Genomic DNA, 23,863 nt, shown 5'->3' with positions numbered 1-23,863 from the left:
GCGGGGCGAGTTTAAAGCGGCTTTCCCGCGCCCAAAGCGTCGGGCGGCGATTGGCCGGCGACTTCCTCCCTTTGTGGGAGCTCCCTGCGTCGCCGGGGTTAGGGGTGGGGAGGAGCGGCGGAGTGACGCAGAAGCTCCCCCAGCTAATCAGCGATGGGGAAGGGGGGCCAAGAAGGAAGCGGATCCTCTGCCGCGCAGCTAAACTGCAGCCAGCCACCCGCTTCGTCTCCCTCCGCCGCTTAGCGGGGCCTGAGCGGGAGCGACTGGGACGGCGTCACTGGGTGGGCTGGGGCGGAAGTGGAGGCGGAGGGAGACGGCGGCGTCCACAGGGGCTCGGGCTCCCCGGGCGAGGCCCTGGTGGGCTTAAGGTAGGGGGAGGGGGCGGAGGAGGAGCCCGCGTCCCGGGCGGCGGCAGCGGCCGACTTCCCCGTAGGGCCCCGCCTCGGAGCGGGCGGCGGTGGAGGAGACCGAGGAGCAGGATGGCGGCCTCGGCCCTGTACGCCTGCACCAAGTGTACCCAGCGCTATCCCTTCGAGGAGCTCTCCCAGGGCCAGCAGCTCTGCAAGGTCCGTGGGCGCCGGGCGGCGGGCGGGCGGGGTTTCCCTCGGCCGTAGCCCGAGGGAGCTGGGTGCCCACTGAACTGCAGCCCCGCTCTCTCTGCCGGCGCCTTGGGGCTTTGGAGCCCTCGCCCCCTCGCCCGGGGACCCATTTAGCGGATGACCTGGGCACCAGCTGAGAAAGGCCCCTGGGAGGAAGACGATCCTGCCCTCTTCCAGGCGGCCCCGCAGGCGTCCGGGCCCCAACAACATTCAGGGGTCTCAGGGGTGGGGCTGACCGAGACAGCCACCTGTCTGTGCCGCAGAGACCCTGGGGTGGAGATGTTTTCATCTCGTTTTTGGTTTTGCTTTTTTATTCCCCCCTCCCCCCTCCTTTGCCTGGTTTGTCCTCTCCTTCCACCGGGAGGCCGGGGACGGTTTTTGCACTTTCTTGCTAGGAACCTGAAGCAGCAAAGCTGATGGCATCCTTCTTCCCAGTCCAGGAAAGCGAAGCGACTAGCTTGCGAACAGAATGCTCTATGATTTGGAGCTCCTCCCATCCCATTAAAGCCGGGATGCTGTCTGTGAGCAACGGTGCAAAATAATAAGTAGTTTCACATTGAAGCAACGCTTGAAGTTGGCCCTGACAGCTTTCTTAATTTATCAGTAGCATACCCCCCCCCCCCCATCTAATAAAGACAAAGACACCTATGACTTCCCTAAGGAGTTACACCACTGGTGTGATGAATCGCCCAATTGTCTAAGTTGGGGAGTAAATCTTATTAATGTTTTAGACATTGACTAGGTTAGATAATCATTTTAAACCAGAAAAGTGAAACTTGGGACTTTGAGATAGATACTGATTAATTCACTGTCTTATTACAGGAATGTCGGATTGCGCATCCTATTGTAAAATGTACTTACTGCAGATCAGAATTTCAACAAGAGAGGTTTGTATAACAACACTTTTTGATAAAGCTATTGTCTCTAAGGAATACTTGGGGGTTGTAACTCCATATTTATATTAAAGTGTTTTTTAAAAATGGTTTAGCTTCTTAAATGTGGAAGAGAGAATGTTGACAAAAAATTAATGGTTATTGTTTAGACGTTTGAACGCGAGGAAATAAATTATTGTATGGAAAATGTATAGCCTTGCTAACAAAATATTCAAATATAAGCATGTACTATTAAGCTAAAAAAATGGCAATACTAGTGCTGACATGGACCTGAGGGAAGGTCTATAGTGTTACCAACTATCTTCCAAGAGTGAAATCTAGTACTTTTTAATAGGATGGTTCTTGTTAGAAAATTAGAGTACACATAAGAGAGTAAGTAACCTAGGAGAAGAACAGTAATTTCTTCTTAAATTGGTGTGAAGGCCCAGTGGAAGGTTAGGTAGGCACTGACTTAAAATGCTCAGCATAAATAGTGGCATGTGTGAAGGTTTTGCAACAAGATACCAAAAATGCACAAAGAAAATATATATAAAACATTTATCTTAAGTCATTGATTTTCAACCTTTTTCATCTCATGGCACATGTAAACTAATTATTAAAATTCTAATTATTAGAATCTACGGCACACCAAAAAAGATAATTTTTGGCTATCCGACAAAAAAAGTTTTATTTTGATTCATTTACACTGGACTGTTATTCTTGTGTTGGCTGTTATTTTTTTATTTGTCAATCTAAGGGAAAAGAGGTCAATGCCTCTGGCTAAGTAGTCAGGTATCGCATTTTTTAAAAATTCTTGCAGCACACCAATCACTGTCTTCAGGTAATGGAAGAGGAGTAAATTTGAATAATAGATAACCCTAAAAAGATTCTTATGTTTGTATATTTTTAAAATTGTTAGTTTTTATTAGAGTGAGTTTTAGGTACTAAAGCAAGTTGTGCTCTTTATCTGTTTTAATTCAACATCATACCTGTTATCTCAGAAAGCTACATAAATTTGATCACCTACAATTTCCTTTTCAGCAAAACTAATACAATTTGTAAGAAGTGTGCTCAAAATGTGAAGCAGTTTGGCACGGTAAGTATGTTATATATTTTCATTTCATGTTACTGTCACTGGTCAATTAATGTTTTACACAAAGATGGACCTTTTAAAATATATATGTAGTTCTTAAATATTTCAACATGTCAAAATATTTCAGGATATAAATTTTCTGTAGACATTCTGTGGGGAAGATGACAATATCTAAAAACAGTCATATGTGCATGTTTTATATATATTGAAATACAGGGTGAAAGTTATTAAACATTCAAATATAATTTATTCATTAAAGATTCAAAAAAAATAAACTCCTGGTTATGGAGAACCTACTTACCAATAAAGTTTGCATATTCATGGTTTTTTCCCTTCAGAACCTTCAACAATGTTTATGTAGCAGCACAATTCAGGCATTTATTAACAAAAGCCATGACATTATTCTAGTACATGCATATTATAGTCATTGTTGATCTATTACAGCCATGATTAGTCAAAGTGTAGGCCTTAAGGTTCTACAAAATCCTTAATTGTTTTTTGAATATCAAAAGAAAATCAAGGTATGTGTATGCCAATTTTTTAAAGTTGAAAATTCACCTATAGTGTACATTCCTTGTGTCATCTGTACCTGTATAAATGTTTTTTGAATAAATGGTATAGTGATTAACGTAACCAAGATACTAAATTAGTAGAAGTTTATTCCCTAAATATTGGATACATGAAAATTTTCTATCTGTTTGTACTTCTATTTTCATTCTTTAAGACCTTTTACCCCTGTAGTTTGTGTATTATATAACATACATTGCAAATTATAAATGTTTCTCATGGTGTTTTTTAACTATTCAGTAGAGTAACAAAAAGTTTTGTATCTAGAAATAAATTTCATTAAATTAATAGAAACATCTTAAACATTATGAATGTCATTGAATATGACATTTTACCATATGGTTTTCATATACATTATTTCACTTAAAGTCACATCATTGATGTTAACTGAGGACTTGCTGTATTTAACAAAAAATTTTTTTTTTACCTATTATTTTTCTTAATTCCAGAAATTGTGCATTGGTTATATTTTGTGCAGCAAATTTTTAACATTTTTAAATGTCTCAGTTAAGAAAAATATGTATCTGTTTTTCAGCCTAAGCCTTGCCAGTACTGTAACATAATTGCAGCATTTATTGGTACGAAATGTCAGCGTTGCACAAATTCAGAAAAGAAATATGGACCACCTCAGACCTGTGAACAGTGCAAACAACAATGTGCTTTTGATCGGAAGGAGGAAGGAAGAAGAAAGGTATGTTTTATTTATGTTATGACATATTCTAGAAATTAAATAAAATACCAAACAAATGGAAGTCATTATAACTAATACACTAGTGCAGTAGTCGGCAAACTGCGGCTCGTGAGCTGCGATTTGCCGACCACTGCCCTAGTGAAAGTTGATGTATTCGTTGGGTCCCTGAAAGCAGGTAGTTACATGGAAGTGTAGGAACAATGCATCCTCTCCTTTTTGCATCATATGTAGATAGATGTTGATCAGTTGAAATTACTGTACTTTAAAAAGTAGTCTGTGATGGCTGTTCTGTACTACTTGGTTATCTAAACATTGGTTTTGGAGAATTACTGCTTTTACATCCTTACAGCTACTTATCCTTTTGCTGGTTATTTGAAGTTACTGGTATGGAAAACTACCTGATGGCACATTAACATGTGTAATTCAAAGTTAGTCTTGTGCCTTTGATTTGGGGCTCATATTTTAAATCATTCTTTTTCTCTACCTATAGTGACTTAAAAAGTGTGTGTATACATGTGGCATTCTTCTGCTGATCAGCATTCACACAGGCCTGTTGGTCCATCAGTTTCAGTTGACTTGAAAAGTGACTGCCCAAGGAGCTCCCCTAGCTGCTCCCACAGCAATATATGTACCTTAGTTATAAGAAATGTTCCTCTAGCACTTTTTGGGTGAATAAATAGAAGCTAGAAACTTAATTTATTTTTATAGTTTTAGTCTTAATAATTTTGGAAAGAAGTCTCTTTTCTTCCCCCTTGACATGTACAATTGATTCTCTTTTTTCATACTAGTTATATCCTATATAATAAAGAGGTAATATGCAAATTAACCCTCACACCCTCACAAGATGGCTGCCTACGACCAGGCCGGCAGGGGGATTAGTGAGGGACGACCAAATGACTGAACAGCAGGCTGCGTTGGGCGGCCAGGCCACTGGGGGGGGCCATGAAGGGCGACCAGGCTGGTGGGGGGGGGGCAGTTGGGGGTGACCAGGCTAGCAAGGGGGGCACTTGGGGGCAACCAGGTCAGCAGGGGGTGCAGTTGGGGGCGACCAGGCCAGCACGGTGGGGGGCAGTTAGGGGCGACCAGGGGGGCAGTTGGGGGGCAACCAGGCCGGCAGGGGGGAACAGTAAGAAGCGACTAGGCCGGCGGGTTGGGGGGCAGTTAGGAGCGACCAGGCAGGCAGGGAGGGGGCAGTTTGGTGCGACCTGGCCAGCAGCAGGGGACAGTTAAGGGCAACCAGGCCAGCACGCAGAGGCAGTGAGGGGCGATCAGGCCAGCAGGAGGTCCAGTTAAGGGTGACCAGGCGGCAGGCAGGTGAGCAATTAGGAGCCAGCGGTCCAGGATTGTGAGAGGGATGTCCGACTGCCGGTTTAGGCCCAATCCCCAGGATTGGGCCTAAACCGGCAGTCGGACATCCCCCAAGGGGTCCCTGATTGGAGAGGGTGCAGAGGCTGGGCTGAGGGAATTCCCTCCCCCTGCCACCCCCCCACCCCCGTGCACGAATTTCGTGCACCAGGCCTCTAGTATATATATAAAAGCCTAAGCAACTGGCTGGTAGCTATGACGCACAATGACCACCAGGGAGCAGACGCTCAACGCACAGGCATGGAAACATAGGACAGACTGATGAATCTAAGCGGGGAGGGCAAGAAGAGATTAACCAAAGATCTTATATGCACACTAAAGGTCCAGTGCATGGATTCGTGTACCGGTGGGGTTCCTCGGACTGGCCTGCAGGGATCGGGCCGAAACCGGCTATCTGACATCCCCCAAGGGGTCCCGATTGCGAGAGGGTGCAGGCCAGGCACCCCACCGGTGCATGAAGCCATGCACCAGGCCTCTGGTATTCTATAAAGTTGCTGCAAACTTTGAATTAGTGAATACTGAACCATTGCTCCTAAGGATAAGTAAAGGAATAGGTTTCTGCCTCTAGTCACAACGTGGCGATCAGCACATAATCTTGTTTTATTTTGTATATATTTCTATTTAAAGATACCTTTATTTTGTTGATTGATTAAATTGAGCTCATAACAAACAGCATTAAAACTATGCCTGAATGAAGCTTATCTAACACATGGATTTTCTGCATAAGATACTTCACAGCCTTGTGCTTAGGAACACATCACGTCACTACACCTGGGAACCATTTTCATCAGTGAAATTACTAATAAAAAGCCCAAAATGCAAAAAAACATGGCACTGCTAGACCATGAGAAGGACACTTGTTTACAGTATGAGAGCTAAAAGAAGGCAACAGCCTTGCTCAGCCTGAGCTGGGAAAGTTTGCCATCCAGCTACACAAATGGCTGCTGCGTGCATGTGCATGTGCATAGATGGTCACGAAAGTGCTGCAAGTTGACTTTAGGGTTATGTCTAAATTTCAGCAAGTCGGTGATGAATTTATAAACGTGAAATCTGTAAATAATGAGAATCACTGTACATGTTATTCAAGTTCTCCTTTTTCTATAAATTAATAGTTTTTGCTGTAGGGGAAAAGACTTTGTTATTTTAGTAATTACACAGTGATTTAAGTGTTAAAGTTAGTGTTTTGGTAATATTTCTTTGAAATATATCGTCAATTTTCAAAGTAATAAGAAAACAAGTTTCTCTCTCCAAAGTAAACAATATCTCAGAACTAACAGAAGTCTAGATATCATCCTTTATGACCAACTTTATGACTCCAAACAAGCATTTCCCCAAGTTTCAGAAAAGTCTAACACTGTGTGACTGTGTGTGTTTGTGTGTGTGTGTGTGTGTGTAAAAGTGAGAGAGAAGAGAGAGAGATGGAGGTAAATACAGCTAAAAGTTTAGCACTTTATATTACTTGGTTTCACCTATGGCCAGTTAATACGTGCACTTAATCTAACACAAATCTTTTCTTTAAAAAAGGTTGATGGAAAGTTATTATGCTGGCTCTGTACTTTATCATACAAAAGAGTTTTACAGAAGACAAAAGAACAAAGGAAGAGCCTGGGATCTTCCCATTCAAATTCATCATCTTCATCTCTTACGGAGAAAGACCAGCATCATTCAAAACATCATCATCACCATCATCACCATCACCATCGTCACAGCAGTAGCCATCACAAGTAAGTACTTTGAAATCATGTTTTCTAAAATCCTCCCAGGCATTTAATGCCAAATACTAGCTATGTGCTGATTTCCATTGTACATGGTAACCTTCTTGAGTGTCTCTAGTTGTTTCCCCACTTTACTCAATGTATTTAATTTATACACATGGACTGTGTTTAGCTATTTACCATTATAATAAAAATAGGACATTTAGGAAATTTTATGGAGTCAAAATACAAGTGATGATTGCACGTGATGATTTAAAAAAAAAAGCCTCGATTTTCTTTTTTTAATTCTCACCCAAAGATTTTTAGAGAGAAAGGAAGGGAGGGAGGAAGGAGGAAGGGAAAAAAGAGATAGAATCCATGTGAGAGAGGAACATTGATCGGTTGCCTCTTGTACATGCCCTGATTGGGGATGGAACCCGAAATCTTTTTGGTGTATGTGACCACATTCCAACTAACTGAACCACCTGGCCAGGGCAATTTTCTTTTTCTTTATTTTTTCTTCTTTTTTTTCTTTAAATATTTGTTAGGACTTTACTTGTAAAAATTATATTTACCTTTGTTGTCATTAATTTGTTTTAGTTAAAAACAGTTAAATCAGTGACTAGGAAATGTAAATTCAGTATTATTGAGAACTGATTGTAATACTACCATTTGTAACCATGATAGAAACATTTGTAATCTTGAAAGTTCTCTAAGTGTGAGAAGTAATTTTTTTAACTGGTGGTGCTTTGCTGTATTTTTAAAAAATACATAGGAACTCTATTCAAATATAAAGAATTCCTTGATTTTTAAAGTGGGGGGTGTAGTTATATAGTAGTAATATCTTAACACTTAATGTGTGTGATATAAAGATATTTAAGTGTGGTTTTACTTATCAGGGAAAAATCAAGAATATTGAAACACGAACACATATTTAAATGGAGAACACAGGAACATCATATACAGATTTTCAGAAGAGTTCACTGTTTTCCCCCCAAATTTCTCTATGAGTCTTTAAAGTTCTAGATAGGCAAAACTTAAATTTTATTTACAGGAAACATGAATTAGTTAGGAACACAATTAGTGATATATTGAAAATATAACATGGTTCTAATTAAAATTTGATTTTAAATCAAGGCAAGTACATATTAGATTATGGGGTATTATTGAGGCAATGATGGTGTTTATTTCAGGAGCAATTTTTTCCACTTTCCTTACTTACTGTGTTGTGCTTTCTGAATGTAACAGTGCTGGACCGAATGGTGACTTTTAATTTGGCTATTTTGAAGAAATCTTGTGGTCTGTATATCAGAATACCCCAAGGAGCAAAGGAACATAAATCTTTCCTGTTTCTGTTTCTTGCTTTAATAAAAAATATGACAAATGGTATCCGGCACACCTACTCCTAAGACTCAGCTGAAGTGTCCCTTTCCTTTGTCCTTTACAGATAAATTGGTCTTAGTGTGATGTGAAAGGACACACTCAGAGTATGTTTATAAGATAAAATTCTATGATCGGAACTTAATCTTTTAAAAATCACAGATTTCAAAAATAAAGGGAAAGAGGATGGGATTGACTTTTTTTCCTTTTGATTACTTAAGAAATGCAAGTACTGTTTTGTATTTGATGGATATAGACCTTTGACATGTAACTAACCAGTTTGTGGAGTCCTATCTTAAGTTCAGTAGATTAGAAAAATTATGAGGAGCATACATCTTGTGAAATACAGTGATGGAAGAGGGGAAGGGAAGAAATTTGGTCAATCTGGATCCAGAAATGGCGTACCTCAGAAAGTGAGGATGAGAATTCTATTTCAGTTTAATCATCCTACTTAATAATAGAGTAATATGCAAATTGACTGTACCTTTGCTACACCCACAAGCCACGCCCACCAGGAAACCGTGGCAGGGACGTTGGGGTGCGACGGAGCCCAAGGCCGGGAAAGCCTCAGGTGGAGGCTTTCCCGGCCTTGGGCACCAGCGGGGAGCCTGCACGGATCGCAGGCAACGACCAGGGGGTCGGCTCCTAAGATCCGTAGCAGGGACATTGGGGTGCGGCCGAGCCCAAGGCCGGGAAAGCCTCAGGCGGAGGCTTTCCCGGCCTTGGGCACCAGCGGGGAGCCTGCACGGATCACAGGCAATGACCAGGGGGTTGACTCCTACGATCCTTAGCAGGGACGCTGGGGTGCAGCAGAGCCCAAGGCTGCTGCCCGGGGCCAAGCCCCGACCCTGAAAGAAGGCAGAAGGCGGTGGCCACAGCCAAGGCCTGGGTCCCCAGTGCCAGCAGAAAACTGGTGCAGGCAGCCAGGTGAATGAAGGTCTATTGCACGAATCTTCGTGCAAACGGGCTGCTAGTTATTAATACTAGAGGCCCGGTGCACGAAAATTCATGCACTCAGGGGTGGGGAGCCTCTCAGCCCAGCCTGCACGCTCTCACAATCCGGGACCCCTCAGGTAGGGTCCAGTCCCATTGCAGCATGGCTCTGGTTCCCCAGGCCTGCGAGCCGAGCCTGTGGGCAGGGGAAGGGACCAAGAGGCCAGTCCAATGGCAGCATGGCTCCTTTCCCACAGCTCCCTCCTGCCGCTGCACTGCGGGCGGGCGGGCGGCCGGGACCCAGGACTGACGCCCGCTGCGCGGGCTGGGACCCCTAGCCTGGTATTCGGTCATCCAGACGTTTAGGTCGTGACGGACCCTGGCTCTTTATATATTAGGATGATTGTTCTCACTTTGAAATCTGGATAGTGCCATTAATTCACACGTAATTTTATGGTTTGCTACTGCTAATAATGAAAATTTTTAAAATAAAATGGCAACTGAATTTCTTAGGGTTGCCATACATTACCACATGTAAGGAAAAACTCAAGTATATAGATTAGGAAATTAATTCCTCAACTTGATATTTACTTCAAAGTGATTTTTAAGAACATGATTTGTTTTTTACTTTTGCTTAAAAATACTTCTGGACTAAAACAATAGAAAAATTTATACACAAACATGCATATATATATGTATAAATTTATACATACATAAATAACTCATTAATCGTCAGATGTATTGTATCTATTTTGTAGATGAGGCAACTAAGGAATTTTAAGTACCTTGCAAAAGGCCACACAACCCAGGTCTTCTACATCTCTTATATTGTATAAATATATATGTAGTGGATGCTCTATACATGTTGAGTCATTAAACTAAGGATTAATGAAGAATTGGCTAATGTGCAAGTACAGGGGGGAAGTTTGTAGGATTCATAGTGCATTATGAAGGGGTTATATTGATATTATGGCATAATGAAAGAGAAGTGGTATAATACTAATTATAAGTAAAAGTTAAATCAGTTGTTACTATGAAATTTCCCAATATTTCAGGATGACTTCTTCAGAGTACTGATTAAAGAAAGATCTAGAGACTTTGGAGAGAGTTCTTAGAAAAAGTAGGAAGGAAACAAAGAAATTAAGGTATTTCCTGGTTCAACTTGACACACTATTTTGAGCAACTTGAGTTACTCCAAAGGAAGACTCTTCATGTAGGATTATTAGGAAACCCTGACTCTAAAGGTAGAAATCTATCTGAAATAGTAAGGGCAGTCTAAGTATGATGATTCTCAGAGTTTATCATTATAAATCCCTTTTGTGGTGTTTCATGGTCATATCCTCACACCCTTAGTATGATAGTAAATTGAATTTGGAGGTCCTCATTAAAATAAAATTCAGTCCCTATCTTTGTACCTTTTTTGAAGAACTTAAGATGACTAGCAGTCATCTGATTAGAATGCATCTTATTAGAATGTGATTTATTCTATATATATTTGCTTAATTGAATATGCATTTGTCTGAACAAGAGATTATAATAAACATATATCATGTAAATTCATTGGGAAGAATGTTATTAAATGTAGATGTATTAAATAAATGTTGTTATTAGATGCCATTTATATATTTTTCAGAATCAGCAATCTGAGTCCAGAACAAGAGCAGGGACTGTGGAAACAGAGGTAAATATGTTAACATATTTTCTGAAGTATTTTGAAAAGTATTTTTTTAATGTGATATCCCATTAACCTTGTTACTTAGGCTTTTTTAAAAATCAATGATGTTTGGTAATATTTTAGGGGAAGAAGAATAACTTATCATTTGGTGCCTCAGCCCTTTTTCCTCTAATTATTCTTATTAATGTTTGGTTTCAGCCATAAATCCTCTGCAGCAATTCAGAATGAAACTCCAAAGAAAAAGCCCAAATTGGAATCTAAGCCATCTAATGGAGATAGGTAAAAATGAATTCCTTTTAGCGAAAATCCAACTTAGTTGAACAGTTATAGTTGATTGCCAGTTACTACTAGGTGAAAGATCAGAAACATGTATCTTCTACATTGACTTCTTTGAGTCATCCAGAGGAATAGACATAATCAGTTAAAAAATTTTAACTTAATTTTGGCAATAAGAAAGTGGCACTGAACTATGTTGTTCTATTTGGGAAATAAATTTGGGTTTTGAAAATAGGAAAACAAATCTGAATAGAGAACATTCTTTTTATCTTAATAATTCTTCAATGAAACACAAATCTAATTGTGATATTTTAAATTGGCCTGCTTGGAAAATGTTTTTAGATGTAAAGTATTATGAGCGTGACTTTGTTTTAGTTCATTAGCCAAAAGTTTGCTGATGTTACTGTACAAATTGGCTGCCTATTGCTTTACACTAGAAGTATTGACCCCCTAAAAGCTAATACTGAATTATATTTCTGCAGGTGTATGTAATGTGTGCCATTAGTAAGGTAATTTGCCAGTTGCATCCATTTCTGTCAGGTACATATTTTTTTGCATTAGCCTTAAGGATGTTTGTGGAATTGTCTAATTTATGCAATTTGAACACTTGCTTATTTTCCTTCTACTTCATTTAATTCTGGTTTACTTCTTTCTTTTTAGTAGCTCTATAAATCAGTCAGCAGATAGTGGGGGAACAGACAATTTTGTCCTTATAAGTCAACTGAAAGAAGAAGTGATGTCACTTAAACGTCTCTTACAGCAGAGAGACCAGACCATTTTAGAAAAAGATAAAAAGGTAAGAACATGGTTCACTGAAGCCTGGTAAGACTTACATTTTGACTCTTGCTTGATAAATGTGAATTTTATTAGACTTTCTTTAATAATCTGGTAATGTTAGTTATACATGATTCTTGTAGGACACATAACAAAAGCCCAAATTGGAACCTAAGCCATTAGTGAAGATAGGTAAAATAGTCTTTCAGAATTTTTGGTCTAATAGTCAGTAGAGAGCTAATTAGAATTATAATAATTTCTGAACATTAGTTTTCAGTAAGCCTGTAATTTAAAATAGGTCTAAAGTATTAATTTGAAAATGAGATATAAATGGTATATTATGTGAATTCTTATGATTTAAGAAAGCAATTGAATATAATTGTTGATAATCCAATCGTATTTATTTCAGTCGAGATCAAATAACTGGTGAAAGTAAATTTGTGGGAATTTCCTGTGCTTTAGTCAGTGATTAGCATTACATGTCTAAAATCATTTTGCAGGAAGTAAGTATTCATGGGACTTTATCAGTTAGATCAAAAAAAATATCAAAATATGTTGCCCATTAAGTGAAAAGTTCTGACGCTGTCTGGGTGAACTTGAGCAGAATGTTTTCACCTCTTTGGATCTCAATTTTTTCATTTTAAAAATGAGAGTGTTAATGCCATCTCCTGGGATGGTTGTTACTATTAAATGAACATGTAAAGTACTTACTACAACTCCTAAGACTCAATAGAGACTCTTCGTCATCTTTGAGGGTAGAACCTACATTTGTACTTGTTTTATTGTCCTTAGATTAGTTTATTCTATTTCAGATATTTTATGCAGTAGGAAAATATTACAAACGTTAATTTTAAAATTATAATTTGATTATAAATATGTACATGAATTACCTGTTTCTAAGTTATCTATAGTAGTGCTTCAGTCTGAGCTACCTTTTACCTCTGGCATTCAACAACTTTTATGTTACATTTTCCCACACCTTGATGGTTTAGTAGATCTAAATTTATTTCAATACATTTGTACTTTATTTTAAGCAAATTCAGTATAGGAAATTTAGGATTGACATAAGAAAAATAGGATAGTTGTAAGTGTCTTATTTTTTAGGGTCATTTTTTTATTAATTGCAGGTTTTTTATATTAGTGGGCTTTTATGGAAATTTGTTTCATGCTCAAAATCTTAGAGACATTTCTATTGCACTAAGATGGGTATATCTGTATTAACCTAGATAAAGGTTAAATAAAATGGTAAGTTTACTATAATAATGATTCCAAAACCAAGTAGTAATGAATTGTGGAATTTTGACTTTTTTTTAGCTACTTTTCCTTTTCCTCGCATAATTATTCTATATTAGTGCATACATTGAGTTTTCTGCTTTTGTTTAGTTAATGTTCCTTTTTTCTTAAAAAACACTAATGGGTATGGGAATTAGCAGTGATGTAAGGAAAGTAATTAATTGTAAGTCTAAAGTAGTTACATATTTGCAGTTTTTCTTATAAATGTAAATCTAAGACAACCAAGCTATTTTCTTGAATTTATTTCACTTTATTTAGTGATTTCTAGAGCCAGCCACATATAGATCATTAGGATACAAAGATGAATAAATAAGAAACGGTCCTTATATTTCAGAAATTCATAATCTGGAGGCAACTCATGGAATAATGAGAATAATTTAGCTGATCTGATGTGAATTGGCATTTCAGAACAGGAATTCCTTTGTACTGTAAAAAAGGGAGAATTCAGTTATTCTTTAATTGACAAAAGCATTGGCTTTTATTCAGAAAATAAAAATGTAAGACATCATGACTTTCTTTTGGCTGTTGTACATCTTTCAGTTTACTAGCTATTAGATAATTACCAAAAAAACAAAACAAAAAACCACCCTCCAAACCTTAAAAGCTTACATAATAAAAATCATGTAAAACTAACCAGGAGCTTTCTTATGCATGGTTCTCATAGTAGAATTACATAATTCCAACTTATTTTTTAGTTTAAAGTCATGAGATTTTCTATTTTTGTGTCATTGATATATATGAAAAATTGACATTGCCTTCTTTGCGTTTTTCTTATATTTGTCTAGTTTAGCCCAAATTTTAAAGGGACCCCTTTTCCTTTCTTATTATTTGTATTTCCTGTGCTTTGTTCTCCATTATTTACCTCAAATTTTAGTTGGAATTGAGTATATAATTCCGTCATATGTTTTCAAATGAAAGCAATATAGCTAGCTAGCTTTTGGTTCATAAGATCATTTCTTTTTATACTTGCCCTGTGTGAAACTTTTTTCTGTGTGAAACTGTTTTCTTAATTATTGAGAAATTATTTTAACCTGAAACCAGTTTTGTTTATTTTGTATACATATAACATAAAGTACATTTTAACTGAAGCATTTTCAAGGTATTAGTCTTTAAGCTTTCCTGTTGGCATACCAGTTGCCAAACTGTCCAGTGAAGCCCTTTATTTATTTAATACAGTTGTTTTTTGTTTGTTTGGTTGGTTGTTTTCAGAGGGAGAGAGGAAGGGAGAGGGATAGAGGAATAGAAATATTGATGAGAGAGAAACAACATTGACTAGCTGCCTCCTGCACGCCCCCTACTGGGGTGGGGGATCCAGCCTACAACCTAGGCATGTGCTCTGACCGGGAATCAAACCAGTGACCTCTTGGTTCCTGGATCCACCCTCAACCCCTGAGCCGCAATAGCTGGGCTGAAGCCCTTAATAGAAACAAAAAGACAACTTCTCAAAAGTTTTAGTGATGGTTTAATATTACCTTAACATTAAAATTATACTAAAGTAGACAGAATTTATCATTTCACAAAACAAATTATAGGTAAGTTATAAAACTCAGGAAACCACTGTTAACATCTTCCATTTTTATAATGAATTGTGAGTTTATTGTAAAGAATATTTAAAATGATCTCACACACATATACATATATATGGTGTTTTTTGTTTTTTGTTTTTATTAGTTAACTGAATTAAAGGCAGACTTTCAGTACCAAGAGTCAAACTTGAGAACAAAAATGAACAGTATGGAAAAAGCTCACAAAGAAACTGTGGAACAACTTCAGGTAAGTGACATTATTTATGTAAACTATTAGACAAGGAAAGCTAAACTTGGTTAATAGTATTCATTGCCTTTGACAGGTATTGGTATCCCTATTTTATGCATATTTGGTGCATTTTCAGCTTTGATTTAGACTTCCCAATAGTTCTAATCCTACTCCAATTAAAAGTTATTGCTTAATCCTACTCTCATTAAAAGAAATCACTCAATAGGGGATTCAATATTAATTTTGAAAACTTCTGCCTAAACGTCAAATGAAATTTTTAGAGGAGGATGTCATTACAATGATCATTGTAAAGCAAAACATTAAATATTGAATATGTGAAAACAAGGTCTTTAGTACATTGTGCAATTATTCTTCCTATTTCCTCCCACATAATGGGAAGGGAGATGGGTGTAGAAAACTAATTTTCAGGGTCCTCAAGTGGAAGAACTTTACATTGTTTGCAGTGATGTAAGGCACTAGGTCAATCTCAAAATACTGACAAGTATACTGTATATACTCAGTAGGATTTTTATATAGCGAACAACTGAATGATGAAGTCAAGGGCCACCAGAGATACAAAGAAGGTAGTATCTGATGTCTGGCGCACTGCAATGGAGAGCATCCAAGCTTTTTCTCATCTAGGTTTCATAAATTTAGAAATTAGACCACATTAAATTAATTACATATCCTATTGGTTTATGGTCTTTCATTGTAGAATTAATCTTTGGGTAACAGGGTTTTCAGAAGTTTTAAAAGCATAGCACATGCCAGCACACAGCTTTAGACTCTTGATGGGAGAGTGCAGTTTGGGGAGTAAGGATTTTGCCCTATTTTTTGTTTTAAACAATGCAACACCAAAGAATATTTGGGATTTCTATCTTTTGGCTTTGTATTCTTCATAAATAGCTTAAATTGTGTAAGATCAGAATTAGATTTAGGAAAACGTGTTGAAATTTGAAGTACAAGTTGTCTACTCTTATCTCTGTCTACTCTTAACTCTTATTCTTTGTACTATTACAAAGAATTTTGAAGAGAGATCTTGCATGGAACCTGGCATATAATAGGCATTCAGGTAATTTTTTGAATGTGTGATGATTTATGGAACTGCCCCTTTTCCCTCTGTCCTGAGAGATTGCCCATATATTAGGTTTCTTATACATTATTGTTTATCATCACCAGCAAGTATTAGTTTTATGACACTCTTATTTTTCTCAGTTATTAATGTTGAATGATTACCTGGGAACAAAATCTTCTGTATGATGATCTCTGATCTGATTTAGTGTGGTATAACCAAAACTCTGGAGTTAATCCAGAATGAAGTAACAGAAAAACTGTGAGCAGTACTTAAATATGATAAAACTTAGTACTACTGTTCAAAAGAGCAATTTATTGTTTGATTTTTTTAGTGTATTTACAGTATTTATTATATTTACTATCTTTGTCCTTTTAGCCTGATTGGCATCGTAAGCCTACCTCTTGATCAATAGCTAAGTTTTCATATGGGAGAATAGTGACTAATATTTATATAGAAATATGACATTTTCAATGTGAGTTTACATAGTCTATCATTTTTTGCTCCTTAAGATAACTTTGTTATGTGGTATGAAACTGTGTTCACATAATTAGTCTGAAGTGACATAGAAACCTATATCTTTTGACTTTGATTTGACTGTACTTTCTCCTGTTCTGTAGTTTTCTTACCATCTCATGTTACTTAGATTTTCTGTTTCATCCTTGTAATCAGACCACTTTCCCATATCTGGAGACATTCTATTACAGCTAAATACCCTCTTTTAATCCCATTCCCTTTAGCAACCATGTACTAGTAGGTGAGTAAATACAGTTAACTGTTTGTCTTATCTTTTTTTGATAAGAAACTGAACCCCTGAGCAGGAAATTTACCTTGTTCTAATAGCTCTCAAAATATTTTTAATTATCAAATGGGAAAAAAGCATTGAGCATAACAAGAAAAAATTGCACAAAATACCAAAAAAACACACCCACAAACACCCTAAATTAGTGGTCGGCAAACTCATTAGTCAACAGAGCCAAATATCAACAGTACAACGATTGAAATTTTTTTTGAGAGCCACATTTTTTAAACTTAAACTTCTTCTAACGCCACTTCTTCAAAATAGACTCGCCCAGGCCATGGTATTTTGTGGAAGAGCCACACTCAAGGGGCCAAAGAGCCACATGTGGCTCGCGAGCCGCAGTTTGCCAACCACGGCCCTAAATTATCTGAAATATCAAGAATAACAAAACAGCTGCCACTCATTTAGGAGATGAGTTGATAAAAGAGAATAGGGTACTAACATTTGAGTGCCTACTATGTAGGAGGTACTGGGTTTGGCTAAGTGTTTTATATATTTACTAGAGGCCCAGTGCACGAATTAGTGCACCAGTAGTGTCCCTCAGCCTGGCCTGTGAGATTGGGCCGAAGCTGGCTCTCCGACATCCCCTGAGGGGTCCTGGATTGCAAGAGGGTGCAGGCCAGGCCGAGGGACCCTACCAGTGCACGATCGGGTCTGGAGAGGGACCGCGGGAGAGCTCCAGGGCATGTCCGATCCTTCTCGCTCAGTCCTGATCAGCCAGACCCCAGCAGCAAGCTAACCTACAGGTCGGAGCATCTGCCCCCTGGTGATCAGTGCACGTCATAGCGACTGGTCGACCAGTCGGTTTTTTTGCCCCCTGATGGTCAGTGCACATCATAGCAAGCGGTTGAGTGCCCTTAGCATATCGTTAGCATATTACACTTTGATTGGTTGAACAGTCGACTGGACACTTAGCATATTAGGCTTTTATTATATAGGATTTAGTTCTTTCAACTCCTGTTATGGGGGATGAAGTTTCTGTTTACATGTGAAAAAATAGACTCCGGATTACATAGCAGATAAGTAGCAGAGCCAGAATTCAAAGCAGGATATGTGTGCTTCCTAATCCAGATAACCTTTCCTTTAGGCCAGCATTTCTAAACATTTGTAACTTAACTTGCTTAAGAGTTTTAAAACCATGTAATGCATTTTTGAGGTTGCATAATAAAGAAGTAATATTAGTATATAAATTTTGAATGTTTATATTTAAATGTTGCATTATAAAATATATTTTTGTACCTATATTAGAATAGACAGTTTGGGGCTTGTCTCCATTTAATAACTGATGTACTGTTTATTTTTCTTAAAGGCATTTTTTTAATTTATTGGCAACTGAATTTATTAGTGACATGATTAGGAGACTGAAATAATATATATTGAAAATTAACTGCTATAGAATTAAAAGGAAACATTGCTATCATTACCAAATATTTGAGTTCTGGTATTTCATACTTAGAATATGAAAATTATAAACTCATTTTTTTGTTTCTTGATTGAGAAGAAAAAAATTGAAGATTAACTTTTTAATAATTTGCTATGCTTTTATATAAATATAATAGATCTGATGGAGATCTCTTTGAAGCAAATTTGCAGACATATCCTTTTTCATGCTCTTCATAAATTTATATTTTAAAATTTGTTTCTTAATTAAATCTGTAGCTAACAAATAATACTGCCATTTGCAACAGCATGGATCACTCTTGAAAATATCATGCTAAGGAAATAAATAAGTCAGACAGAAGAAGTCAAGACCCATATGATTTTACTCATATATGAGATATAAAACTGGAATCAACAAATGAATAGACAAGACAAACAACAACTTATAGACACAGATAACAATATGGTTACCAGAGGGAAGGGGATGGGGGAGAGGTAGTAAAGGGGTAAAAGAGGTCAAATATATGGTGTTGGAAGGAGATTTGACTTTGGGTGGTGAACACACAATGCAGTTTTCTGATGATGTATAATAGAATTGTAATTATACACCTGGAACCTATATAATAATTTTATTAACCAACTAGAGGCCCGATGCACAAAATTTGTGCCAGGGGCTCGGACCCCACCGCCGTGGCAGCTGCCTCTGCCTCGGCCCTCACAGCCCCGGCTTTGTCCAGAAGGTTGTCCAGTCTAATTAGCATATTACCCTTTTATTATTATAGATGTCACCTCAAAAATTTGATTTAAAAAAAGAAAGGAAGAAAACAATTAAAACCTACTACATTTGACTAGGACTGGTCAGCTGAGTAATAAGCAGTTGATTCTGATCACTAACTGTCAGGCATTCTTAATGATTTGTCCTCTGAATTTCTCAAATTGTTTAGTTTTAAGGAAAAATAAAAATCCTTTTAAATTCTTTTGTTTTTTTAATATATTCTATTAATTTTTTACAGAGAGGAAGGGAGAGGGATAGAGAGTTAGAAACATCGATGAGAGAGAAATATCGATCAGCTGCCTCCTGCACATCCCCTATTGGGGATGTGCCCGCAACCAAGGTACATGCCCTTGACTGGAATCGAATCTGGGACCCTTCAGTCCACAGGCCAACGCTCTATCCACTGAGCCAAACCAGTCAGGGCCCTTTTAAATTCTTGATGGTTTTCTAAATTTGAAATTGAAATTCTTAATTACCACCTTAAATATTAAACAACCAAGAACAGAGAAATGCTGTTATGGAGTCGAACATGAAAAAAACTTTTGACTTACAAATATAAGATTGCTCTAAGAATATTTGCATTTTGGAGGTCATAGGTATTTAATTAGGGAGAGTTTGATTGGAAAAGAGTTGGGGAGTGAAAGCACAAAGCCTGCAAAGGTTTCTGTTTCATGAAACTGCTTTTAAGATGGTATGCAGAGAAGGCAGGGTGTTATGTTGCCATAGAAAGGTTAAAGTTAGAGTAGAAGATGAAGCACTGAGGTTAAAATGGAATCTACCTAAATAATAAGAACTCTTGAGACTTGTGAAGGAAAATGATTTGGAAATATAACTAGAGGATATCTTTTAAAATTTTAGGACAGTGCTCAGATTTCAAACTATTGTCGGCACTCTCCCCATTTTGGCTCAAAAGCTCCAAAAGTATCTGATCATTAACGTACTTGTATATATGGAGCGTCCTTATTATTTACATGTCCATAGTCAGGAGATTACATAGGGAGACAGTCAAAATATGTCACAGCACATTGGCTCAAGGATAGTGTCTTTGTCAGTGGGGGATGCAACATTTGAATGAAATGCAAATTCAGTTCAGATAGATGACAATGTGAAATTCTGAATCTTTGAGAAAAACTTCAGCCTTTCATGAAACTAAAAATGATGATATAACTGCTCAAATTATATCAAAGCCAGCACAAAATGTTTGGCAATTAACAGAACAAAAATAAGATAAGGAAGGGTGGTTCTGATGGGTATTTTTTTAAGAATTGAATATCATTAAGCTAAGAGTCTTTGTGGCAAAGTAATAAAGTCAACATTTTGCAAAAAGGACTTCTTAAGCTTGTTCTGTTAATTGGTGAACATCAAATAAATGGCTTTGTATAGTTGCTAGGGAAATAGTCCTTCCACAGATCATCACTTGAGTCATTTGATCTTATTCATCATAAAATAAAACTTTTCCCTTCATGTTTTTAGGATTAAGAGGCAAACTTTTTTTTCCTATTCAAAATGTTTACTCTCACCCTGGCCAGTGAGGCTCAGTGGTTGAGCATCGACCTATGAACTAGGAGGTCAAGGTTCAATGCCCAGTCAGGGCACATGCCCAGGTTGCTGGCTTGATCCCCAGTAGGGGGCGTATAGGAGGCAGCTGATCAATAATTCTCTCTCATCATTGATGTTTCTCTCTCTCCCTTCCTCTCTGAAGTCAATAAAAATATAATTATAAAAAATAATAATAAAATAAAATGTTGACTCTCTTTTAAGCAGATTCACTTTAAGTTGCCTGTTTTTTGTAAATGGTTATATCCTTAATCAACAATTATATTAATATTGACATTTACAAACCAATCTATAATTTTCCATCTACATAGCCATAGTTACAGAGATGAATCTAAGTATACTCTTATTTAATTGTTAGTGTTTCAATGAAATCTTATTCTATAAATGAAAAAAACAGCATTAATTAAGTAGTAGTCTTCAGCATGTCTTAATATTTTAAATATTGTTAATCTTAAATCTTTTAAATGTTTTTGTCTCCCACAGGCCAAAAACAGAGAACTACTCAAACAGGTTGCTGCATTGTCAAAGGGTAAAAAGTTTGACAAAAGTGGAAGTATACTAACATCCCCTTGAGAAAGTTTTGATTTAATGTTTCTGCTGAATATGTAAATTTGAAAAAATTTCAGTAAAGCGCTTAAATTCTGTGTAGTGAAGAAATATTTTTGCACATCAAATGAATTGGCATATTTCCTATTCACTTTTGTAACTGAAAAGCATTTTTAAGTTGTAAAACATCCAAATAAAACTTCAACTGGTTTGAAGTAACTTTTTATTATTTGATATCCAGGAACTTTTTTGCCAGCAATAGTATTAAACAGTTGTAAAGGAGTGCATGAGTAGTGCTTTTTATAAAATGTAACATGCAATAATAGAGTAGATATGTTTTTAAGAAATCATAGCAGCAGGGTTTTTGTTTTGTTTTTTTGTTTTACACCATGCTAATTTCAAATAAACAGTTTTCAATTTAGAAATACAAAAGCTTTTAAACAAGGAAAATGGTGAACACTGGTTTTTTTGGTGATTGTGTTTTCACTTTGCATCAACATTAATTTAGGAGAGAAGAATCATGGTGCTTTTATTAAATGAACTTCAGAGAATATGTAAATATGTTTTTAAATTTACATAATTAACATTAGTTAGTATACTAGTATTTTCATTATTGGTATAGGAATTAATGTTTATTGTACAGTACCCAAGGTTAAAAGTGTTTTGTTTTGTATAAACTGTGGATTTTTACTTACAAGTGCCTTTTTGCCACCTAATGTTTTTATTTATAGGAATGTTGATCTTTTGTACATAGTTGTTTTAAAATCATGTTTAATAAATGTTTGTATATAAATGCATATGTACAGAAGCCTATTTCAAAAGGAAATCAAACTTGCTAGTAAAATGTTTGAGGTTGCATTAAGAACTGATAATGCATATAAACTTTAGATGATTTTGTGGTTTGTTTCTGTGTAATACGGGAAGTTGTTGGTCATTGAATTCATTGAATTAGTCAAAATACTTCCCCAAAGATTTAATTTTAAATCACTTCTGATAGAGTAATTTTATTTTTATGTGATATGGCTTCATGTTCATATTTTATAAGTTACATGTGTTGTTTTATTTTTTTTTATAAAAAATTTATAATTTTTCTGCAGTGGTCCATATATCTGCTTTCCTCATAACATGTGGTTATCTAAGTTAATATTTATGTACACCATACTTAATTTGTAAGTTTAAAGCAAATCTGGAAAAAATTAAATAACTTTTAAATCAATCTGTGACTATCTTTGAATAAATTGGAATCTTGTTTAAGATTCAGGTACTATTTATAAGAAAATTATATAAGAGTCTTTAAAATTATCTATAAAAGGTTAAGATAGGGTGGGATAGATTATGGGAAGTTATTGACTAATTATATTCTGATCCATCGGTTTTCAGCCTGTAATGGAATTGATGGCCTACTTAATATATGCCAGTTCAGACTTGTAGTTAAATTTTAAAGCATCAGGCATTGCTAGATATATTGGATAGAGTGGAAGAGTTCTTTCTCTTAGGAATTTATGAGCAGGGTAAATTTGTTCGAAGGAAACTATTAAATTTGTCAATTTTGGAAAGTTTTGTTTTTAAGCAAGCAATGATTATGAATCTCATCAAAGGTCATCTTTTCTCAGAACAAAGATAATTGTAATTGTTTGTAATATGACTCATGTTTCAGTAGATTATTCCTATGCTTATTCATTATAAAGTAATATAAAACAATTCCTTGCCAAATTTGAAAACATAATCTAGGGTAATTTTCAAGTGATAGCAAAAGACTGAATCTGTAAGACTTGGAAGAACTAAAGCAGTTTATTTTTATGAGATCCTCATGTAATGTTCTTCATAAATTTCAGTACTTTGAACAATGCTAGATACTGCCTTCTTATCACAGATTTTAATGTTTTATATTCTGGTTATAGTCATTTGACAATCCACCGTGGTTATTATGGTTTTAAAACAAGATGTGTAGTAGTTTTACACCTTTTTTGGAGCTGCTGCAATGGAAAGGTGCCCCTTCCCACTTTTTTAGGTAACATGAAAATTGAAAATCAATCTAAATAATTAAACTTTGCTAAAATCTTTTAGGGGTTTCACAGTATTTAGCACTGATTAAATGCCCTCTCTTTATCCCATGACTTTATTTTATCAATTAAAATTATTTCAATTGTATTAGCAATTGAGTCCCAGTCCCGGATCTATAGTGTATTGACATAATGAGCTGATATTCTTTAAATGTGGACCTGTAAGGAGATACTATGGTGTGCTGTATTGTGCTTTTTAGTCTGTTTTTTCAGCTATTAGCATTTACCAGTGTGGATCATTTTGGTTTTGGCTCAAGCTATTTATGTATTAATAGCCTGTGAATATTACAGTCCTTTTTAGATTGTATTGGTCTAAATATGCATTCTGAAGTGAACCTGTTAAGCTGTTCACATGTATAGACTTGAAATACTGTACTTGTACACATCCGACTGTTGACATTTTGTACCTTTTTCTAAATCTAATATTTCACAATAAAACTTCTCAAAAGCTTTGTATTAGTTTCCCATTGCTGCTGTAACCAATTACCACAAACCTAGTGGCTTAAAACAGCAAAGATTCTCTTATGGTTTTGGAGGCCAGAAATCCAAAATCAGTTTCACTGGCTAAAGTCAGGGTATTGACAGCACTGTTTTCTTCAGGAAACTCTAGTGGAGAATACTATTCCTTGGCTTTTCCAGCTTCTTGGGCTGCATTTCTTGCATTCTGTGGCTCTTTGCCCCTTCCTCCATCTTAACAGCTA

The 23,863-nt window shown here is 36.6% G+C and overlaps 1 protein-coding gene across 2 annotated transcripts; it reads left to right on the top strand.

Annotated features, from left to right (window-relative positions):
• Nucleotides 1-254: 254 nt before the first annotated feature.
• Nucleotides 255-23,614, top strand: FAM76B (family with sequence similarity 76 member B). Of its 2 annotated transcripts, none has more exons than XM_079789247.1 (10): nt 255-566; nt 1,422-1,486; nt 2,513-2,567; nt 3,667-3,822; nt 6,712-6,911; nt 10,828-10,875; nt 11,068-11,148; nt 11,809-11,941; nt 14,884-14,985; nt 21,037-23,614. In XM_079789247.1, exons 1-10 carry the CDS (start codon nt 480-482, stop codon nt 21,124-21,126), a joined length of 1,017 nt encoding a protein of 338 aa, XP_079645373.1. In that variant the 5' UTR covers nt 255-479; the 3' UTR covers nt 21,127-23,614. The 2 variants fall into 2 exon arrangements, with proteins under 2 accessions (XP_079645373.1, XP_079645372.1); XM_079789246.1 differs by having other exon boundaries at nt 256-566; nt 11,806-11,941.
• Nucleotides 23,615-23,863: the final 249 nt, after the last annotated feature.

Source organism: Cnephaeus nilssonii, assembly GCF_951640355.1.
Source record: "Cnephaeus nilssonii genome assembly, chromosome: 13".
Classification (NCBI taxonomy): Eukaryota; Metazoa; Chordata; class Mammalia; order Chiroptera; family Vespertilionidae; genus Cnephaeus; species Cnephaeus nilssonii.
Note: the sequence above shows the minus strand (reverse complement) of the source record. Positions and strands in the feature narration are given on the sequence as shown.

Bases quoted from the DNA above. Each gene is read 5' to 3' on its own strand.
- FAM76B (XM_079789246.1), top strand. From the start codon at position 480: ATGGCGGCCTCGGCCCTGTACGCCTGCACCAAGTGTACCCAGCGCTAT. The intron at 11,149-11,805 runs GTAAAAATGAAT...CTTTCTTTTTAG, and splicing joins AAGCCATCTAATGGAGATAG to TAGCTCTATAAATCAGTCAG. The intron at 11,942-14,883 runs GTAAGAACATGG...TGTTTTTATTAG, and splicing joins TTTTAGAAAAAGATAAAAAG to TTAACTGAATTAAAGGCAGA.